This window comes from Pristiophorus japonicus, chromosome 7 (genome assembly GCF_044704955.1).
Source record: "Pristiophorus japonicus isolate sPriJap1 chromosome 7, sPriJap1.hap1, whole genome shotgun sequence".
Classification (NCBI taxonomy): Eukaryota; Metazoa; Chordata; class Chondrichthyes; family Pristiophoridae; genus Pristiophorus; species Pristiophorus japonicus.
Window position 1 is genome coordinate 180,473,397 of NC_091983.1, and position 17,904 is coordinate 180,491,300.

The 17,904-nt window shown below is 43.3% G+C and overlaps 1 protein-coding gene across 4 annotated transcripts in view; it reads right to left on the reverse strand.

Annotated features, from left to right (window-relative positions):
* The window catches only part of ascc3 (activating signal cointegrator 1 complex subunit 3), a 777,147-nt gene that overhangs the window by 737,102 nt on the left and 22,141 nt on the right, over nt 1–17,904 (reverse strand). For all 4 annotated transcript variants that reach the window (XM_070885599.1, XM_070885602.1, XM_070885601.1 and 1 more), the window contains exon 3: nt 10,832–10,979. In XM_070885599.1, coding sequence (XP_070741700.1) covers nt 10,832–10,979 — 148 coding nt within the window. The remainder of the gene's footprint in view (nt 1–10,831; nt 10,980–17,904) is intronic.

Below are 17,904 nucleotides of genomic sequence, written 5' to 3' on the forward strand. Positions count from 1 at the left end.
ACTAAGGGTCTAATTAAGAGGGGAAAAATAGAGTACGAGAGGAAGCTAGCAGGTAACATAAGAACTGAATGCAAAAGCTTCTATAAATATGTGAAGAGAAAAAGATTAGTGAAGACAAACGTAGGTCCCTTGCAGTCGGATTCAGGAGAATTTATAATGGGGAACAAAGAAATGGCAGACCAATTGAACCAATACTTCGGTTCGGTCTTCACGAAGGAAGACACAAATAACCTTCCAAATGTACAAGGGGACAGTGGGTCTAGTGAGAAGGAGGAACTGGAGGATATCCTTATTAGGCGGGAAATTGTGTTAGGGAAATTGATGGGATTGAAGGCCGATAAATCCCTGGGGCTTGATAGTCTGCATCCCAGAGTACTTAAGGAAGTGGCCCTAGAAATAGTGGATGCATTGGTGATCATTTTCCAACAGTCTATCGACTCTGGATCAGTTCCTTTGGACTGGAGGGTGGCTAATGTAACACCACTTTTTTTTTTAAAAAAAGGAGAGAGAGAGAAAACGGGTAATTATAGACTGGTTAGCCTGACATCAGTAGTGGGGAAAATGTTGGAATCGATCATTAAGGATGAAATAGCAACGCATTTGGAAAGCAGTTACAGGATTGGACCAAGTCAGCATGGATTTATGAAAGGGAAATCATGCTTGACGAATCTTCTGGAATTTTTGTGAGGATGTAAGTAGCTGAGTAGACAAGGGAGAACCAGTGGATGTGGTGTATTTGGACTTTCAAAAGGCTTTTGACAAGGTTCCGCACAAGAGATTGGTGTGCAAAATCAAAGCGCATGTTATTGGGGGTAATGTACTGACGTGGATAGAGAACTGGTTGGCAGACAGGAAGCAGAGAGTCGGGATAAACGGGTCATTTTCAGAATGGCAGGCAGTGACTAGTGGAGTGCTGCAGGGCTCAGTGCTGGGACCCCAGCTCTTTACAATATACATTAACGATTTAGAAGGAGGAATTGAGTGCAATATCTCCAAGTTTGCAGATGACACTAAACTGGGTGGCGGTGTGAGCTATGAGGAGGACACCAAGAGGCTGCAGGGTGACTTGGACATGTTAGGTGAATGGGCAAATGCATGGCAGATGCAGTATAATGTGGATAAATGTGAGATTATCCATTTTGGGGGCAAAAACACGAAGGCAGATTATCTGAATGGTGGCAGATTAGGAAAGGGGGAGGTGCAACGAGACCTGGCTGTCATGGTTCATCAGTCACTGAAAGTGGGCATGCAGGTACAGCAGGTGGTAAAGACAACAAATGGTATGTTGGCCTTCATAGCTAGGGGATTTGAATACAGGAGCAGGGAGGTCTTACTGCAGTTGTACAGGGCCTTGGTGAGGCCTCACCTGGAATAGTGTGTTCAGTTTTGGTCTCCTAATTTGAGGAAGAACGTTCTTGCTATTGAGGGAGTGCAGCGAAGGTTCACTAGACTGATTCCAGGGATGGCTGGACTGTCATATGAGGAGAGACTGGATCAACTGGACCTTTAGTCACTGGAGTTTAGAAGGATGAGAGGGGATCTCAGAAACGTATAAGATTCTGACGGGACTGGACAGGTTAGATGCGGGAAGAATGTTCCCGATGTTAGGGAAGTCCAGAACCAGGGGACATAGTCTTAGGATAAGAGGTAGGCCATTTAGGACTGAGATGAGGAGAAACTTCTTCACTCAGAGTTGCTAACCTGTGGAATTCCCTGCCGCAGAGAGTTGTTGATGCCAGTTCATTGGATATATTCAAGAGGGAGTTAGATATGGTCCTTATGGCTAAGGGGATCAAGAGGTATGGAGAAAAAGCAGGAAAGGGGTAATGAAGGAATGATCAGCCATGATCTTATTGAATGGCAGTGCAGGCTCGAAGGGCCAAATGGCCTACTCCTGCACCTATTTTCTATGTTGCTATGTCTATATAGCCACGGGCCATTAGGAGGAATTGTAAGAGGTATAGAGTTGTAGCAGGCAATGAGCAGACAGATTAAGAGGGCTCATCAATATTAGGAGGGTCTGAGGAATCGGTGAAGTTCCTCCATCTTACGGTATGGATTAGTACCTATTGTATGTAACACTTGCTTATGTAGGTAAAGCACACTTATAACGAATTAAGCCTGATGGTTAATTCATCCTTAACCTTAGTAACACATAGCAAAGATAGTAGAGGTCAGCAGTTACAATACATAACATTTTGGCTAGAAGTCTCTGGGGAAGAGATAAGAAAGCTAGTGTTTTGGAACAGAGCTACTAAGGGACTACGGCAGAGATCACATCACTGAACAATATGATTGACATTGCATGTCCCATTCAGAGCCAATCTGATAAGAGACAACAATGTAACTTCGCCGATAGCAATAGACCAATCAATGATTTTGTAGGAGGGTAGCACCCCTCGAAAAACTGTATAATTTTACTTGAAACATCTTGTACTTTGAGAGTTCACGTTTGAATTTCGCCCTTACATATGCTCGTATAATAAAGCCGGTTGAACCGAAGGTTTTGTTTGTTTGACTCCGTGGTAGTTATATGGAGGGTAAGGGCAGGTGTTGACTTCTTATATCAGGGAGTCCACCGCGAGGAAGAGAAGTATTCCTTTTACTCCAACAAAGGTAAAGAAGGGAAGCGTGGCTGCAGGTATGGAGGGGGGAGGGAACCTAATCTATTTTAATTAAAATTGTTACTTGTTATTAAAAATTTGTTGAATGTTGGGGGTGGTGGCAGGGTGTTTTTGTAGTGTTATCGTTATTTAAAATTTATTGTTGAGTGAAAAATGTTGTTGACTGTTAGGGGTGGGGCAAGGTGGGTGTTATAGTTTGTTTATAAATGTTTTTACATCAACTGTTAAATTATTAAAAATGTTTATTGAACTTTACAATTGTTGTGCAGTGTACAGTTAAACATCAATACAAGGGTTGCAAACAATGACCAGGCCAGGCAAGGATGAAACATAATGCAACTGTAACTGTCACCAATGTAACTTCACGCAAAGCGTTCATTTATGAATTGCTGAAGCAACAGTCTTGCAGATGCGTAACTACCACAGGGGCTTTTCCAGTGGTGTGCAGGGGGCGTGGGGGCATGGGTTCATCGCCAGGCTGATTGTCCACCCAGAGGTCCTCGTCCTCCTCTTTCGCCTCTCCTCTCCGGAGGTGGACCAGCAATCTCATCAGGCAATTGTTTTCCTCTCCGGACAGCTAGGTTATGCAATATGCAGCATACCACAATGAACTCAGCGGTCTGCTCAGGGTGGTACTGTAAGTTGCCTCCTGAGTGGTCCAGGCACTCAGAACTCCAATTGTCTTTTCGACTATATTGCGTGTGGCTATATGGCTTTCGTTGTAGCGCTTCTCGGCTTCTGTCTGGAGTGTCATGAGCCAGCCGGCAAAGCCATATCCTTTATCCCCCAGCATCCTAACCGTGACCTTGTGGCTGACTCTTAAACAGGTCTGAGACAGCGCTCTCACGCAAGATGTGCGCATCATGGATGCTCCCTGGAAAATTTGCATTTATTGCCATGATTATTTGCTTGTGGTCGACAACGAGCTGCACATGCAGGGGGTGGAATCCTTTCGGTTCCAAAACACCTCTGCATCCTATAAAGGTGCTCGCAGGGCGATGTGCGTACAGTCTATTGCTCCCTGCACCTTGGGGAAGTTTGCTATTCGAGAACCCCAAAGCCCTCTCACTCTGTGCCTCCCTGGTCATCGGGAAGTTTATAAAGTCCATCCTGCGCACGGAGAGAGCTTCAGTCACCTGTTGATTGCAGCAAAATGTGGCATGCTGAGAGATGCAGCAAATGTCGCCAGCTGAAGCCTGAAAGGAGCCCGATGCATAGAAGGAAAGTGTCGCAGTAAGCTTAACCTCAACGGGCAGTGCGGTCCTGATGGTGCAGGTAGGCTGCAGATCTCACTTAATTAGCTGGCATATCTCACTGATGACCTCCTTTCGGAAGCGCAGCCTTCTAATGCACGTGTTATCGGACAAGTCCGGGTATGATCGCTTATCCCTGTAAATGCGTTGGGTGTAAGGTCTCCTCCTCCTCAGCAATATGCCACCTCTTTGATTGGGAATGTTATTCAATGAACCTTTTCCCATTTCTATTCTGCTGCATATGAGTAATCAATACTGGTTGAGAAATTACAGGCACCATCACTATAAATGTTCTCATCTGTCTTCAAATATTCTTAAATTGTCCTCAACAAATACAATCTAAACTCGAAATTGACTACAATGTGATTAGATGATTAGCAAGATTCTAAAATGCCCTTAAAATCACTCACAAATTACTTCAATACTACCAACTTGAAACAGCCTTTTATTAAACTTCCTCCAATTTACAAAATGGACTTCCATACTGCCGGGTTATGGTCAGGTGAGTGCAGTTTTTCTTGAGCGTCTTTTTGGGCAAGCGATCATTTGGGCGCAATATGGGCGAAATGCCGAAAGTATTGCTCACCGCTAATCTGGGCAATATTTGGGTGCCAGTTTCCATTATAAACAGTATTCTGGGCCTTGCACGAGTGATGTCAGATTTTGTCTTTTTTTTTAAAAATAGGCCAGGCGATTCAGCTCATTCCTGTAGGCCGAAAGTTGCGCCGGTGATAAATGGGCGATAATCGGCCGCTCGTTTCCATTTATCGTCAAATATGGGCGATAAACAGCATCTTGGCACTTATATGGAAGCTAATTGGGCAAATATGTGCCGAAAGTCTGGCCCGAAGTGCTGATTTTTGTCTTCACATGCAAGTCAGTTCTAAATAGTTAGAACTATTGCAAATAGCACTCAATTCTCTGGTCCAAGCTTGTGTGTAAAATTAATCAGATTGCAAGGCACAGGCACAAAAGTGTTGCCAACAATTGAAGGAGCACCTTCTTAGGCAGTTCCCCGGAGTCGAGGATGACTTGCTTCCACACTAAAATGAATTCTAAGGTGGTTGATGAGAACAATGCACGATCTACAGTCTCTGTCACAGATGGGGCTGATGGTGGTTGGAGAGACGGGTGGGTGGGGTGCTTGATTTATCGTACATTCCTTCCGCTGTTTGTACTTGGCTTCCGCGTGCTCCCGATGGAGACTCGAAGTGTTCGGCGCCTTCTCAGATGCTTCTCCTCCACTTTGAGTGTTCTTGGGCCAGGGATTCCCAAGAGTCAGTGGGGATGTTACATTTTTTCAAGGAGGCTTTCCTTGAAGTATTTTCTCAGCACTCCTGGAACTCGCTTGCCGTGACGTAGCTCGGAGTAGAGTGCTTGTTTTGGGAGGATAGTATTGGGCATGCAGACAATGTGGCCCACATTGTCCAAGGTCTCAGAATGGATCTTGATAATCGGAGCTGATCGAGCACCGTCAATGCCTCGATGCTGGGGATGTTGGCCTGAGAGAAAACGCTGACGTTGGTGCACCTATCCTGCTAATTAATTTGTAGGATTTTGCGGAGGCAGTGATGGTGGTACTTCTCCAATGCTTTGAGGTGCCTATTGTACATAGTCCATGTCTCTGAAGCATATAGGAGGGCGGGTATCACTACTGCTCTGTAGACCATGAGCTTGGTGCCGGGTTTGAGATCCTGGTCTTCGAACACTCTTTTCCTCAGGTGACCGAAGGCAGCACTGGCACACTGAAGGTGGTGTTGGACTTCGTCATTGATGTCTGTCCTTGCTGATAGTCGGCTCCCAAGGTATGGGAAGTGGTCCATATTGTCCAAGGTCTCATCATCGATCTTAATAATTGGAGAGCAGTACCGTGTGGCGGGGGCAGGTTGCTGGAGAACCTTTGTCTTACGGATGTTTAATTTAAAACCCATACTCTTGTATGTTTTAGTGAAGGTGTCAACAATGTTTAGCGTTCAGCCTCCGAGTGTGCACAAATGCCAGCCTCGTCTACAAACTGTAATTCAATGACAGAGGTTGGAACAACCTTGGATCCAACCCACTGTTGAGTGACTGAAGTCGAGGTGGTATAGTATATCATCATCATCATGGGCAGTCCCTCGGAATCGAGGAAGACTTGCTTCCACTCTTAAAAATGAGTCCTTAGGTGGCTGAACAGTCCAAAATATGAAAGCCACAGTCCCCGTCACAGGTGGGACAGATAGTCGTTGAGGGAAAGGGTGGGGGGGGTTTGCCACATGCTCTTTCCGCTGCCTGCGCTTGATTTCTGCAAGCTCTCGGCGATGAGGCTCGAGATGCTCAGCGCCCTCCCCAATGCACTTCCTCCATTTAGGGCGGTCTTTGACCAGTGACTCCCAGGTGTCAGTGGGGATGTTGCACTTTATCAGGGAGGCTTTCCCTGTAACGTTTCCTCTGCCCACCTTTGGCTCGTTTGCCGTGAAGGAGTTCCGAGTAGAGCGCGTGCTTTGAGAATCTCGTGTCTGGCATGCAAATGATGTAGTCTGCCCAGCGGAGTTGATCAAGTGTGGTCAGTACTTCAATGCTGAGGATGTTGGCCTGGTCGAGGACACTCATGTTGGTGCATCTATCCTCCCAGGGGATTTGTAGGATCTTGCAGAGACATCGTTGGTGATATTTCTCCAGCAACTTGAGGTGTCTACTGTACATGGTCCATGTCTCTGAGCCATACAGGAGGGCGGGTATTACTACAGGCCTGTAGACCATGAGCTTGGTGGCAGTATTGAGGGCCTGGTCTTCAAACACACTTTTCCTCAGGCGGCCGAAGGCTGCACTGGAGGCAGTTTTGAATCTCGTCGTCAATGTCTGCTCTTGTTGATAATAGGCTCCCGAGGTATGGGAAATAGTCCACGTTGCCCAGGGCCGCGCCGTAAATCTTGACTGGGGGGCAGTGCTGTGTGGCGAGGACAGGCTGGTGGAGGACCTTTGTCTTACGGATGTTTAGCGTAAGGCCTATGCTTTCGTACACCTCGGTAAATACGTCAACTATGTCCTGGAGTGCAGCCTCTGCATGTGCACAGATGCAGGAGTCGTCCGCGTACTGTAGCTCGACAACAGAGGTTGGGGTGGTCTTGGACCTGGCCTGGAGACGGCGAAGGTTGAACAGGTTCCCAGCGGTTCTGTAATTTAGTTCCACTCCAGCGGGGAGCTTATTGGAGACACCTCAAATCACTGGGGAAATGCCACCAATGATGTCTCCGCAAGATCATGTTCTCGATCAGGCTAACATCCCCAGCACCGAAGCACTGACTATACTCGACCAGCTCCGTTGGGCAGGTCACATTGTTCGCATGCTCGACACCTGACTCCCAAAGCAAGCGCTCCTTTTGGAACTCCTACACAACAAGCGAGCCCCAGTTGGGCAGAGGAAACGTTTCAAGGACACCTTCAAAGCCTCCTTGATAAAGTGCAACGTCCCCACCAACACCTGGGAGTCCTTGGCCAAAGACTGCCCTAAGTAGAGGAAGAGCATCCGGGAGGTTCTGTAGTTTAGTTCCACTCCAGCGGGGAGCTTGTTGACTGGGAGGTGGAGTATAATGAAGGTGCCAGTCACATTTTAGATTTTTTGGCTGCTTTTCCAGATAAGGATTTTTTTTTTTTTTATATAATGTTTTTATATATTGAAATAAATAAAACAAAAGGCTAAGATGATAGCTGGTTAAGATGCTAATGAGCTGGCTATGAAGTTATCTCCATAAACTAAATAATAAGCAATTTGTTTACTTATCTCAGCAATCAAAAACACCTCACACCCACTGCAATGGAAAATGTTAGATTTATTTTTGAACGGAGAGGTACAAGATAGAGGCGCAAGTACACAGATTGGCAGAAAGAAACTTTTTGAAACAGGATGTCTGCAAGAGAAGCCAGGTTTTTAAATAGAGAAAGCTTCAAGGGTTTTTGTCAAGTTCAAAAATACCGAAGGAACAGTTAGAAGTCATTTAATCAAGAAAGATGATCCACTGATGTGGGGAAAACATGACAAGTTCTTCATTTTGTATCACTGCACAAAGATGATTTGTATTGTTTGAATTAAGTGAGATCAGTCATAACTAACATTCTATGTGGTCAGCTTACTGTGAAAGAAAAAAGTTTAGTGATTCATATCAGCAAGTGTTTGCTTGGTCCGCCTTAGCTGATTCAGATCACTACGGGGTACTATTGTTAGAACCCCAGGTTACGCTATATTACAATGAAATATAGGGCAGTTTAAATAAACACCCACAAAGGAGCTCATCCCACTTACAGGATCAACTGATGTTATCCAAGAAACAGATTTTTGTAAGTCTATATACAACAGATCCAAATTTGGAATCATCTGGTACCATTGCTATGGTCAGTTGCAAATAATCATGTATTCTTCCCTTCTTACTTAGTGCATTTGTGGTTCTTGCTGAAATGTCAGTGTGTCATTACTGAGGAAAGTTTTACCCCCATTTATAGGAGTCTATTTTAGCATCCAGCACAATCGATCAAAATAAAAGTATATGCAGAAACAAGTTATTTTGCATTTACAAATTTACTTGCATCTTTAACAAATTTTGTAAAATAGCATTACAAATATGGCTGTGGGACCTGTATGTTTCTATACATGTAATATTTTACCTCATACATGAAATATTGCTTCATTGATTTAGTATATTTCACTGATGAGTGAACCAATATCATGCTTGGGCTACAGCAGGGACTCTAGGTCGATGACTATTCATGAACAATGCCACAGAAGATCTAGTAGCACAAATTATAAAAACATTTGTTTAGCAGTACATGATGTACCATGTCGAGTCTGATATCTCAAACCTAAAATATGAACTAATGAAAAGCATCTGTATCTGTTACAGTGGCTGGGTATTGAACCAGAGTCCTTCTTGCTTTATATGACAACTATTCACTGTAGAAACTTGCTGACCCAGAAATGGGCCTGTGGTTTGATGTCTTTTCGAAACAAAAACTTTTACTGGCTAGAAAGCACTCTCGGTCAAGTGAGTGGACAATGGGGAATGTTCCCATGCACCCTATAGTGGCTCCAGTCAAGAGCTGATCCAAAGCCATGAGACCCTAAAACACCATACTATTGGCCAAAGATTCAGAGTAACTTTTTTTTTTAAGGTCTGATCAGATCTCCATAAATCCATCTCCTTCCAATATAAAGTGGGGGGGGGGGGGGCAGGATACTGATTTGAAGGTAATTTAAGCAGGAAGGGGTAGATGGGTCCCAGACCTTTGCTACTTTAGGAAAATAGAAGTATTTTGTTTAAAATTTTAATATACTTGACACTTATCTTTCTGAATGCATTATAAAGAAGAACTTGTGTTTATATAGTTCCCATCACATGTCCAGGACATCCCAAACACTTCACTGTCAATGAAGTATTTTTGAAGAATAGTCACTGTTGTCATGTTGGCAAGTAGGCAAGTATTGCAACCAACTTTCACTACTCTATACATTCCTCAGTCTTTGTGGAGGACTTCCTGACATCAGTCCAAAATTTGGCTTTTACTAGTTTGAACCTATGTCCCCTTCTATTTCTCTCAAGTAATTTTTCAGATTTATCTTTTCCATAACATTTACTATCTTATACAACTATATAAAGGTCATATCTGATTAACCGTGGAAGAAACCAAAGAGCCAAATTGTAAGGGTCATTCTCATGGTTCTTTGCTGAAATATTTGAATGTCACCCCTGTATCTTGGTGACCAGAAGTGGACAGTCAAGCTATGGTTTAACCAGAGCACTTTATAGTTTGTAGCTATAAAAAAAAATCTACAAATTTGAAACAAATTTGTAAGTATTTGCTTAAAAAAAACATAACTTTACAAAAGATTAGAACTAGGTATTTCAAGGAATACTAAAATAATTCTAGATACTCCACTGCTACTACTTGTTCAAGAACTTAAAAAACTTCAAGATTTGCATTGTTCACCATTTACAATTAAATCAAATGCATTCTTTAATTTACATGTTTATGACTTTGCAGTTAACAAACAAACAACTGAAATCTTTCCCCTGCACAGCATCTACAAATATTATACATGTTTTTTAAAAACCTAGTTCCGGTTGAAACATTGATCTGTACTAAATTAACTGATTGTAAATCTCCCAACACTGTCCTGGTTGCAATCAGCCTCAGTGCCCAGGGATAGAGAGAGGAGACAGGTATGACTACCATTCCCAGTCATTATTCACTGATCCCTGCTGCAATGTGTGCACACGTACGTGGATGCTAAGAGCAGCCTCGGCTGTTATGTTTCCCACTGTCAAATAATCTGCCGACACTTGCGAGCTAAATTCACACATGATAAACGGGTGATGTACATATTGAGGCGATACATCACCTTCAGCATGGGAAAGTTAACTTGTGAACTTGGTGAATAATAAGAAAATTCAAGAAGATTTCTGATCAACTCAGAATGCAATTAACGTTTGTAAGATCTCTCTTAATTTACTGAATTGCTTTATTCTTATGCACATTTACATTTTCTGTTCACATTATTCAACAGTTTTCAAATTTGGACTCCTTTAGGAATTCAGCAGCACCTCCCAGCCCTGTGACCAATATGATCAAAGGCCAAAAGCAGCGAGATATTGAGAACACCATCACCTCCGAGTCACATGCTACCCTGGCCTGGACATATATTGCATTTCCTTCATCATAGCTGGATCAAAATCCCAGAATTCCCCAACACTATTATGGGAGCACCATTACCACAAAACTGCAGCAGTTCAAAAGATGGCCTAGTACCAGCTTCTCCGTGCAACTGAGGGTGAGCAAGACACAGCCTTGCTAGTGGCTCCCAAAGTTATTTTTTTAAAGCTTATACTTTTCTAAAAGAAATAGTGATCCAGTATAGTTTAATTTTTTAAGTTAAGAGTTAGGTAAAAGTTTATCAACAAAAAAATCTCCACATTAACTTACCAAGTTGTCTGGCAGCCTTCAAAATATTTTTAAGATCTTCATTGACAGTCTGATACTCATTCTGTGCCACATTCTCAACAGAATGGCGTATATTCTTCCAGGTCATCCCTGTCTTGCAAAAGTGTTCTTTCATCTTTGATCTTTTGGTCTGTGAATGTTAATACGTTGGAAAAGAGATAAATTTAGTTGACATTATTAAATAACCTCTGGCGAGTAAACAAAAAATGTATCCCAAAAAATTAGCAATCTTGTCATGTGAGGCCCCTTGGGGAAGAGTGACCATAATATGGTAGAATCCTTCATTAAGATGAGAGTGACACAGTTAATTCAGAGACTACGGTCCTGAACTTAAAGAAAGGTAACTTTGATGGTATGAGACATCAATTGGCTAGGATATATACTTAAAGGGTTGACGGTGGATAGGCAATGGCAAACATTTAAAGATCACATGGATGAACAATTGTACATCCCTGTCTGGCATAAAAATAAAATGGGGAAGGTGGCTCAACCGTGGCTAACAAGGGAAATTAGGGATAGTGTTAAATCCAAGGAAGAGGCATATAAATTGGTCAGAAAAAGCAGCAAACCTGAGGACGGGGAGAAATTTAGAATTCAGCAGAGGAGGACTAAAGGTTTAATTAGGAGAGGGAAAAGAGAGTATGAGTGTAAGCTTGCAGGGAACATAAAAACTGACTGCAAAAGCTTCTATAGATATGTGAAGAGAACAAGATTAGTGAAGACTAATGTAAGACTCTTGCAGTAAGAATCAGGTGAATTCATAATGGGGAACAAGGAAATGGCAGACCAACTGAGCAAATGCTTTGGTTCTGTCTTCACTAAGGAAGACACAAATAACCTCCCGAAAATACTAGAGGACTGAGGGTCTAGCAAGGAGGAACTGAGGGAAATCCTTGTCAGTCAGGAAATGGTACTAGGGAAGGTGATGGGATTGAAGGCCAATAAATCTCCAGGGCCTGATAGTCTGCATCCCAGAGTACTTAAGGAAGTGGCCCTCGAAATAGTAGATGCATTGGTGGTTATTTTCCAACATTCCATGGACTCTGGATCAGTTCCTATGGATTGGAGGGTAGCTAATGTAACCCCAGTTTTTAAAAAAGGAGGGAAAGAGAAAACAGGGAATTATAGACCGGTTAGCCTGACATCGGTAGTGGGGAAAATGCTGGAATCAATTATTAAAGATCTAATAGCAGCACATTTGGAAAGCAGTGACAGGATTGGTCCAAGTCAGCATGAATTTATGAAAGGGAAATCATGCTTGACAAATCATCTAGAATTTTTGTGAGGATGTAACTAGTAGAGTGGATAAGGGAGAACCAGTGGATGTGGTGTATTTGGACTTTCAAAAGGCTCTTGGCAAGGTCTCACACAAGAGATTAGTGTGCAAAATTAAGGAACATGGGATTGGGGGTAATGTGCTGATGTGGATAGAGAACTAGTTGGCAGACAGGAAGCCAAAGTGGGAATAAACAGGTCCTTTTCAGAATGGCAGGCAGTGACTAGTGGGGTACTGCAAGGTTCAGTGCTGGGACCCTGGCTATTTACAATATATATTAACGATTTAGATGAAGGAATTGAATGTAATATCTCCAAGTTTGCAGATGACACTAAGCTGGGTGGCAGTGTGAGCTGTGAGGAGGATGCTAAGAGGCTGCAGGGTGACTTGGACAGATTAGGTGAATGGGCAAATGCATGGCAGATTCAGTGGAATGTGGATAAGTGTGAGGTTATCCACTTTGATGGCAAAATCAGGAAGGCAGATTATCTGAATGGTGACAGATTAGCAAAAGGGGAGGTGCAACGACACCTGGGTATCATGGTACATCAGTCATTGAAAGTAGGCATGCAGGTACAGCAGGTAGTTAAGAAAGCAAATGGCATGTTGGCCTTCATAGCGAGGATTTGAGTATCGGAACAGGGAAGTCTTGCTGCAGTTGTACAGGGCCTTAGTGAGACCACACCTTGAGTATTGTGCGCAGTTTTGGTCTCCTAATCTGAGGAAGGACATTCTTGCTCTTGAGGGAGTGCAGCAAAGGTTCACCACACTGATTACCGGGATGGCAGGACTGACATATGAAGAAAGACTGGATCGACTTGGCTTATATTCACTGGAATTTAGAAGAATGAGAGGAGATCTCATAGAAGCATATAAAATTCTGACAGGATTGGACAGGTTAGATACAGGAAGAATATTCCTGATGTTGAGGAAGTCCAGGACCAGGGCTCACAGTCTAAGGATAAGGGTTAAGCCATCTAGGACAGAGATGAGGAGAAACTTTTTCACCCAGAGAATTGTGAATCTATGGAATTCTCTACCACAGAAAGTTGTTGAGTCCAGTTCGTTGGATATATTCAAAAGGGAGTTAGATGTGGCCCTTACAGATAAAGTGATCAGGGGGTATGGAGAGAAAGCAGTAGGGTACTGAAGTTGCATGATCTGCCATGATCATATTGAATGGCGGTGAAGGCTCGAAGGGCCGAATGGCCTGCTCCTGCACCTATTTTCTGTTTCTAAGGCAATTAATATCCCACATTTAGAGAAAGAAAAAAATCTAATTTGGTGGTGTCTTTTCATAAAACCTAGTGTTAGGATTTCATATTCATGAGGAAAATAGCTTAATGGATTAAATGTGAGCGAGATCATTTCTGCAATAATCTGAACCCACTGCACAAGAACAGAATTTTAACTGCATTGTTCATGCAATAGTGCAGATATTAACTGAACATCTATTTTGTCTTTACTATTTTAAGGAAATAGCCTGAAGTGTTGCACTCTGGAGTTTATTCAGTTGTAACGGGATTAATTAAAACTGCAGACTTCAGAAAATGTGCTTTATGTTTTCACTGAAACATACCACAGCCAAATAGCTCAGAATAACGGTATAGATATTTATTTATAAAAATATATACTACGATTCCCAAAATGTCATAAAAATACACAATCGAAATAGAAATAAACTTGCAGGGAGATTCTTGTGCACCAGCTTCCTATCAAACGGCAGATTTGTCCACCCACTGCTTCAATTTAGTAAGGTATTTTCCTATTCTATAGCAAGCACCATGGATCGTGACTCAGCAGCACTACTAATTACATCTGTTTGCGAAGAAAACAAGGATGCACTCGGGTAAATGTTGATCGAATTTCAGGTATCAGTTCATGAACAGTACTCAAATTCAAGGACTACACATACCCTTGTTATGAATCATAATTTATACATTTCCATAAATCACTGTATACTAGTCACATCCAGGCTCCTAGCTCCTTATCGATCTTTCACAAAAAAGTGTTTGTGTAGCTTTAAACTTTTTTTTGTACACAGTCAAAAGCAAAAATGAAACTAAGAGAATATGGAAGCATTACAACTGTTATACAATTTTGGCAAGTAACAAATAACGAAAAGGGGAAGGAATGTTATGGACAAGGATGCACAATCAATTCCTTGCAAGACAAATGCAGCTCTTTTGCAAGTGAAGTGCAACTTTTCAACCATCCACTCATTTAAAATTGAAGCGTGAAATGCAGATGAGCAAAAGTAAAACAAGTTGTATGTATATAGTGCCTTTAACACAAAAAGGTACTTTATAAAATGAGAACATATAAATAAAAGGAATAAGGAAGCATCACATGGCAGGCAAAAAAGTTTGGTCAAAAAGATAGACTTTGAGAAGATTTTTTTTGAATTGGAGAGAGAAGCACAGACACAGAGGGATTCAGCAAGGAATTCCAGAGAGTGGACCAAGGCAGCTGAAGGCTCTGTCAGCAATGGTGGGCTGAGCAAAACAATGTTCACAAAAAGCCACAGTCAGAGGATAAAGGATGCAGGATTGGACAAAAAGCTGGGGGAGGTTTCAGAGATAAGGTGGAACATAGTCACAAAAGGATTTGGGTGGGAAACAGAAAGTTAATGTAGGTTATCAAGGACAGGTGTGATGGGGCAAGTATGACTTAGTATAGGACAGGATGCAAGCAGCTGAGTTTTGAACCAGTTACAAGTTTATGAAGGACAGATGATAGAAGGCTGGCAACGATGATGTTGGAGAAAGTCTAGAGTTGACGAGAGTCAATGAGAGTTTTAGTTGCAGTGATGGTTTGGTACGGGTGGAAGCCGGCGACATTGCACAGGTGGAATTAAGAGGACCTGTACTGAATTAACAGCACAGAAACAACAACAACTTGTATTTATATAGCACCTTTACCTTAGTAAAATGTCCTGAGCCACGTAAGAAATTACAGATGATGACCAAAAGCATGGTCAAAGAGGTAGGTTTTAAGGAGCGTCTTAAAGGAGGAGAGAGAGGCGGAGAGGCGGAGGTAGGGAATTCGAGAGCTTTGGGCCCAAACAGCTGAAGGCACGGCCACCGATGGTTGAGCAGTTATAATCAGGCATGCTCAAGGAGGGCACAATTTGGGGAGCGCAGATATCTCGGAGGGGTTGTGAGGCTAAAGGAGATGATAGAGATAGGCAGGGGCGAGGCCATGGAGTGATTTGCAAATAAGGATGAGAATTTTGAAATCAAGGCATTGTTTAACCGGGAACCAATGTAGGTCAGCGAGCACAGGAATGATGTGTGAACAGAACTTAGAATCATAGAAATTTACAGCACGGAAGGAGGCAATTTCGGCCCATTGTATCCACGCCGGCCGACAAAAGGGCTATCCAGTCTAATCCCACTTTCCAGCTCTTGGTCCGTAGCCCTGTAGGTTATGGCACTTTAAGTGCACATCCAAGTACTTTTTAAATGTGGTGAGGGTTTCTGTTTCTACCACCCTTTCAGGCAGTGCGTTCCAGACACCCACCAACCTCTGGATGAAAAAATTTCCCCTCAAATCCCCTCTAAACCTCCTACCAATTATTTTAAATCTATGCCCCCTGGTTGTTGACCCCTCTGCTAAGGGAAATAGATACATCCTATCCACTCTATCTAGGCCTCTCGTAATTTTATACACCTCAATAAGGTCTCCTCTCATCCTCCTCTGTTCCAAAGAAAACACAGCCTGTCCAACCTTTCCTCATAGCTAATATTCTCCAGTCCAGGCAACATCCTCGTAAATCTCCTCTGTACCCTCTCTAGTGCAATCACATCTTTCCTGTAATGTGGTGACCAGAACTGCACCCAGTACTCTAGCTGTGGCCCAACTAGTGTTTTATATAGTTCAAGCATAATCTCCCTGCTTTTGCCTTTATTAGCTGAGGCACAGAATACAAGTATTCCGAATACCTTATTAACCACCTTATCTACCTGGCCTGCTACATTCAGGGATCTGTGGACATGCACTTCAAGGTCCCATCGTTCCTCTACACTTCTCAGTGTCCTACCATTTAATGTGTATTCACATTAGTGATGACGACGGCAACAGAAACAATGCCGCAGGAAAATCAACGCTGGAGCACTCAAAGATCCTACTAAGAAAGCCCTGTTCAGCCAGCGCCTCACTGCCAACCTCTCGACTCCCAGTGACGTGGAGACGCAGAGTGTCCACAGCACCTGGTCTGCCCTCAAGGCCTCCATAATTAGCACCTGTGAATAGACGCTCGGTCACTCAACCAGGAAACACCAAGACTGGTTCGGCGAGAACAACCAGGAGATCCAGGAGTTAATAAGCCATAAGCGCAAGGCATTCTTGAACTGGAAACAGCAACACAACTTGAGAGCCAGAAAGCAGCTCGGCAGACGTCTGAAGGCTGAGGTCCAACAAAAAACTTGCAACCTAAAGAACAGATGGTGGGTGGAGAAAGCGCAGGAGATCCAGCAACTAGCCGACAAGCACGACGTGCGGGGATTCTTCAGCGCAGTCAAAACCAACACGGCCCAAGCGCCCGCCATCTCAGCACAACCCTAACCTGGCATGAGGTAGAAGAGGCCATCCGACAACTGAAGAACAACAAAGCCTCAGGAGCAGATGGAATCCCTGCCGAAGCACAAACATGGTGGAGAAGCACCACTGTCGCACATACATGATCTCAATTCTCTTATCCGAAAGGAGAGCATGCCAGGGCATCTCAGAGACACCATAATCGTGACCATCTTCAAGAAATGCGACAAGTCCGATTGCGGTAATTACAGGAGAGTTTCCCTGCTGTCTGCCACTGGGAAAGTCATCGTAAGAATCTTCCTCAATCGCCTTCTCCCTGTGGCTGAAGAGCTCCTCCCAGAGTTGCAATGCAGATTCCGCCCACTAAGGGGCACAATGGACATGATCTTCTGTGGCTATCAAGGGAAATCAGGGATAGTACTAAAGCCAAGGAGGTGGCATACAAATTGGCCAGAAATAGCAGCGAACCCGGGGACTGGAAGAAATTTAGAACTCAGCAGAGGAGGACAAAGGGTTTGATTAGGGCAGGGAAAATAGAGTACAAAAGGAAGCTTGCAGGGAACATTAAGATGGACTGCAAAAGCTTCAATAGATATGTAAAGAGAAAAAGGTTAGTAAAGACAAACGTAGGTCCCCTGCAGTCAGAATCAGGGGAAGTCATAACGGGGAACAAAGAAAAGGCAGACCAATTGAACAAGTACTTTGGTACGGTATTCACTAAGGAGGACACAAACAACCTTCCAGATATAAAAGGGGTCAGAGGGTCTAGTAAGAAGGAGGAACTGAAGGAAATCCTTATTAGTCAGGAAATTGTGTTGGGGAAGTTGATGGGATTGAAAGCCGATAAATCCCCAGGGCTTGATGGTCTGCATCCCAGAGTACTTAAGGAGGTGGCCTTGGAAATAGCGGATGCATTGACAGTCATTTTCCAACATTCCATTGACTCTGGATCAGTTCCTATGGAGTGGAGGGTAGCCAATGTAACCCCACTTTTTAAAAAAGGAGGGAGAGAAAACAGGGAATTATAGACCGTTCAGCCTGACATCAGTAGTGGGAAAAATGATGGAATCAGTTATTAAGGATGTCACAGCAGCGCATTTGAAAAGAGGTGACATGATAGGTCCAAGTCAGCATGGATCTGTGAAAGGGAAATCATGTTTGACAAATCTACTGGAATTTTTTGAGGATGTTTCCAGTGGAGTGGACAAGGGAGAACCAGTTGATGTAGTGCATTTGGACT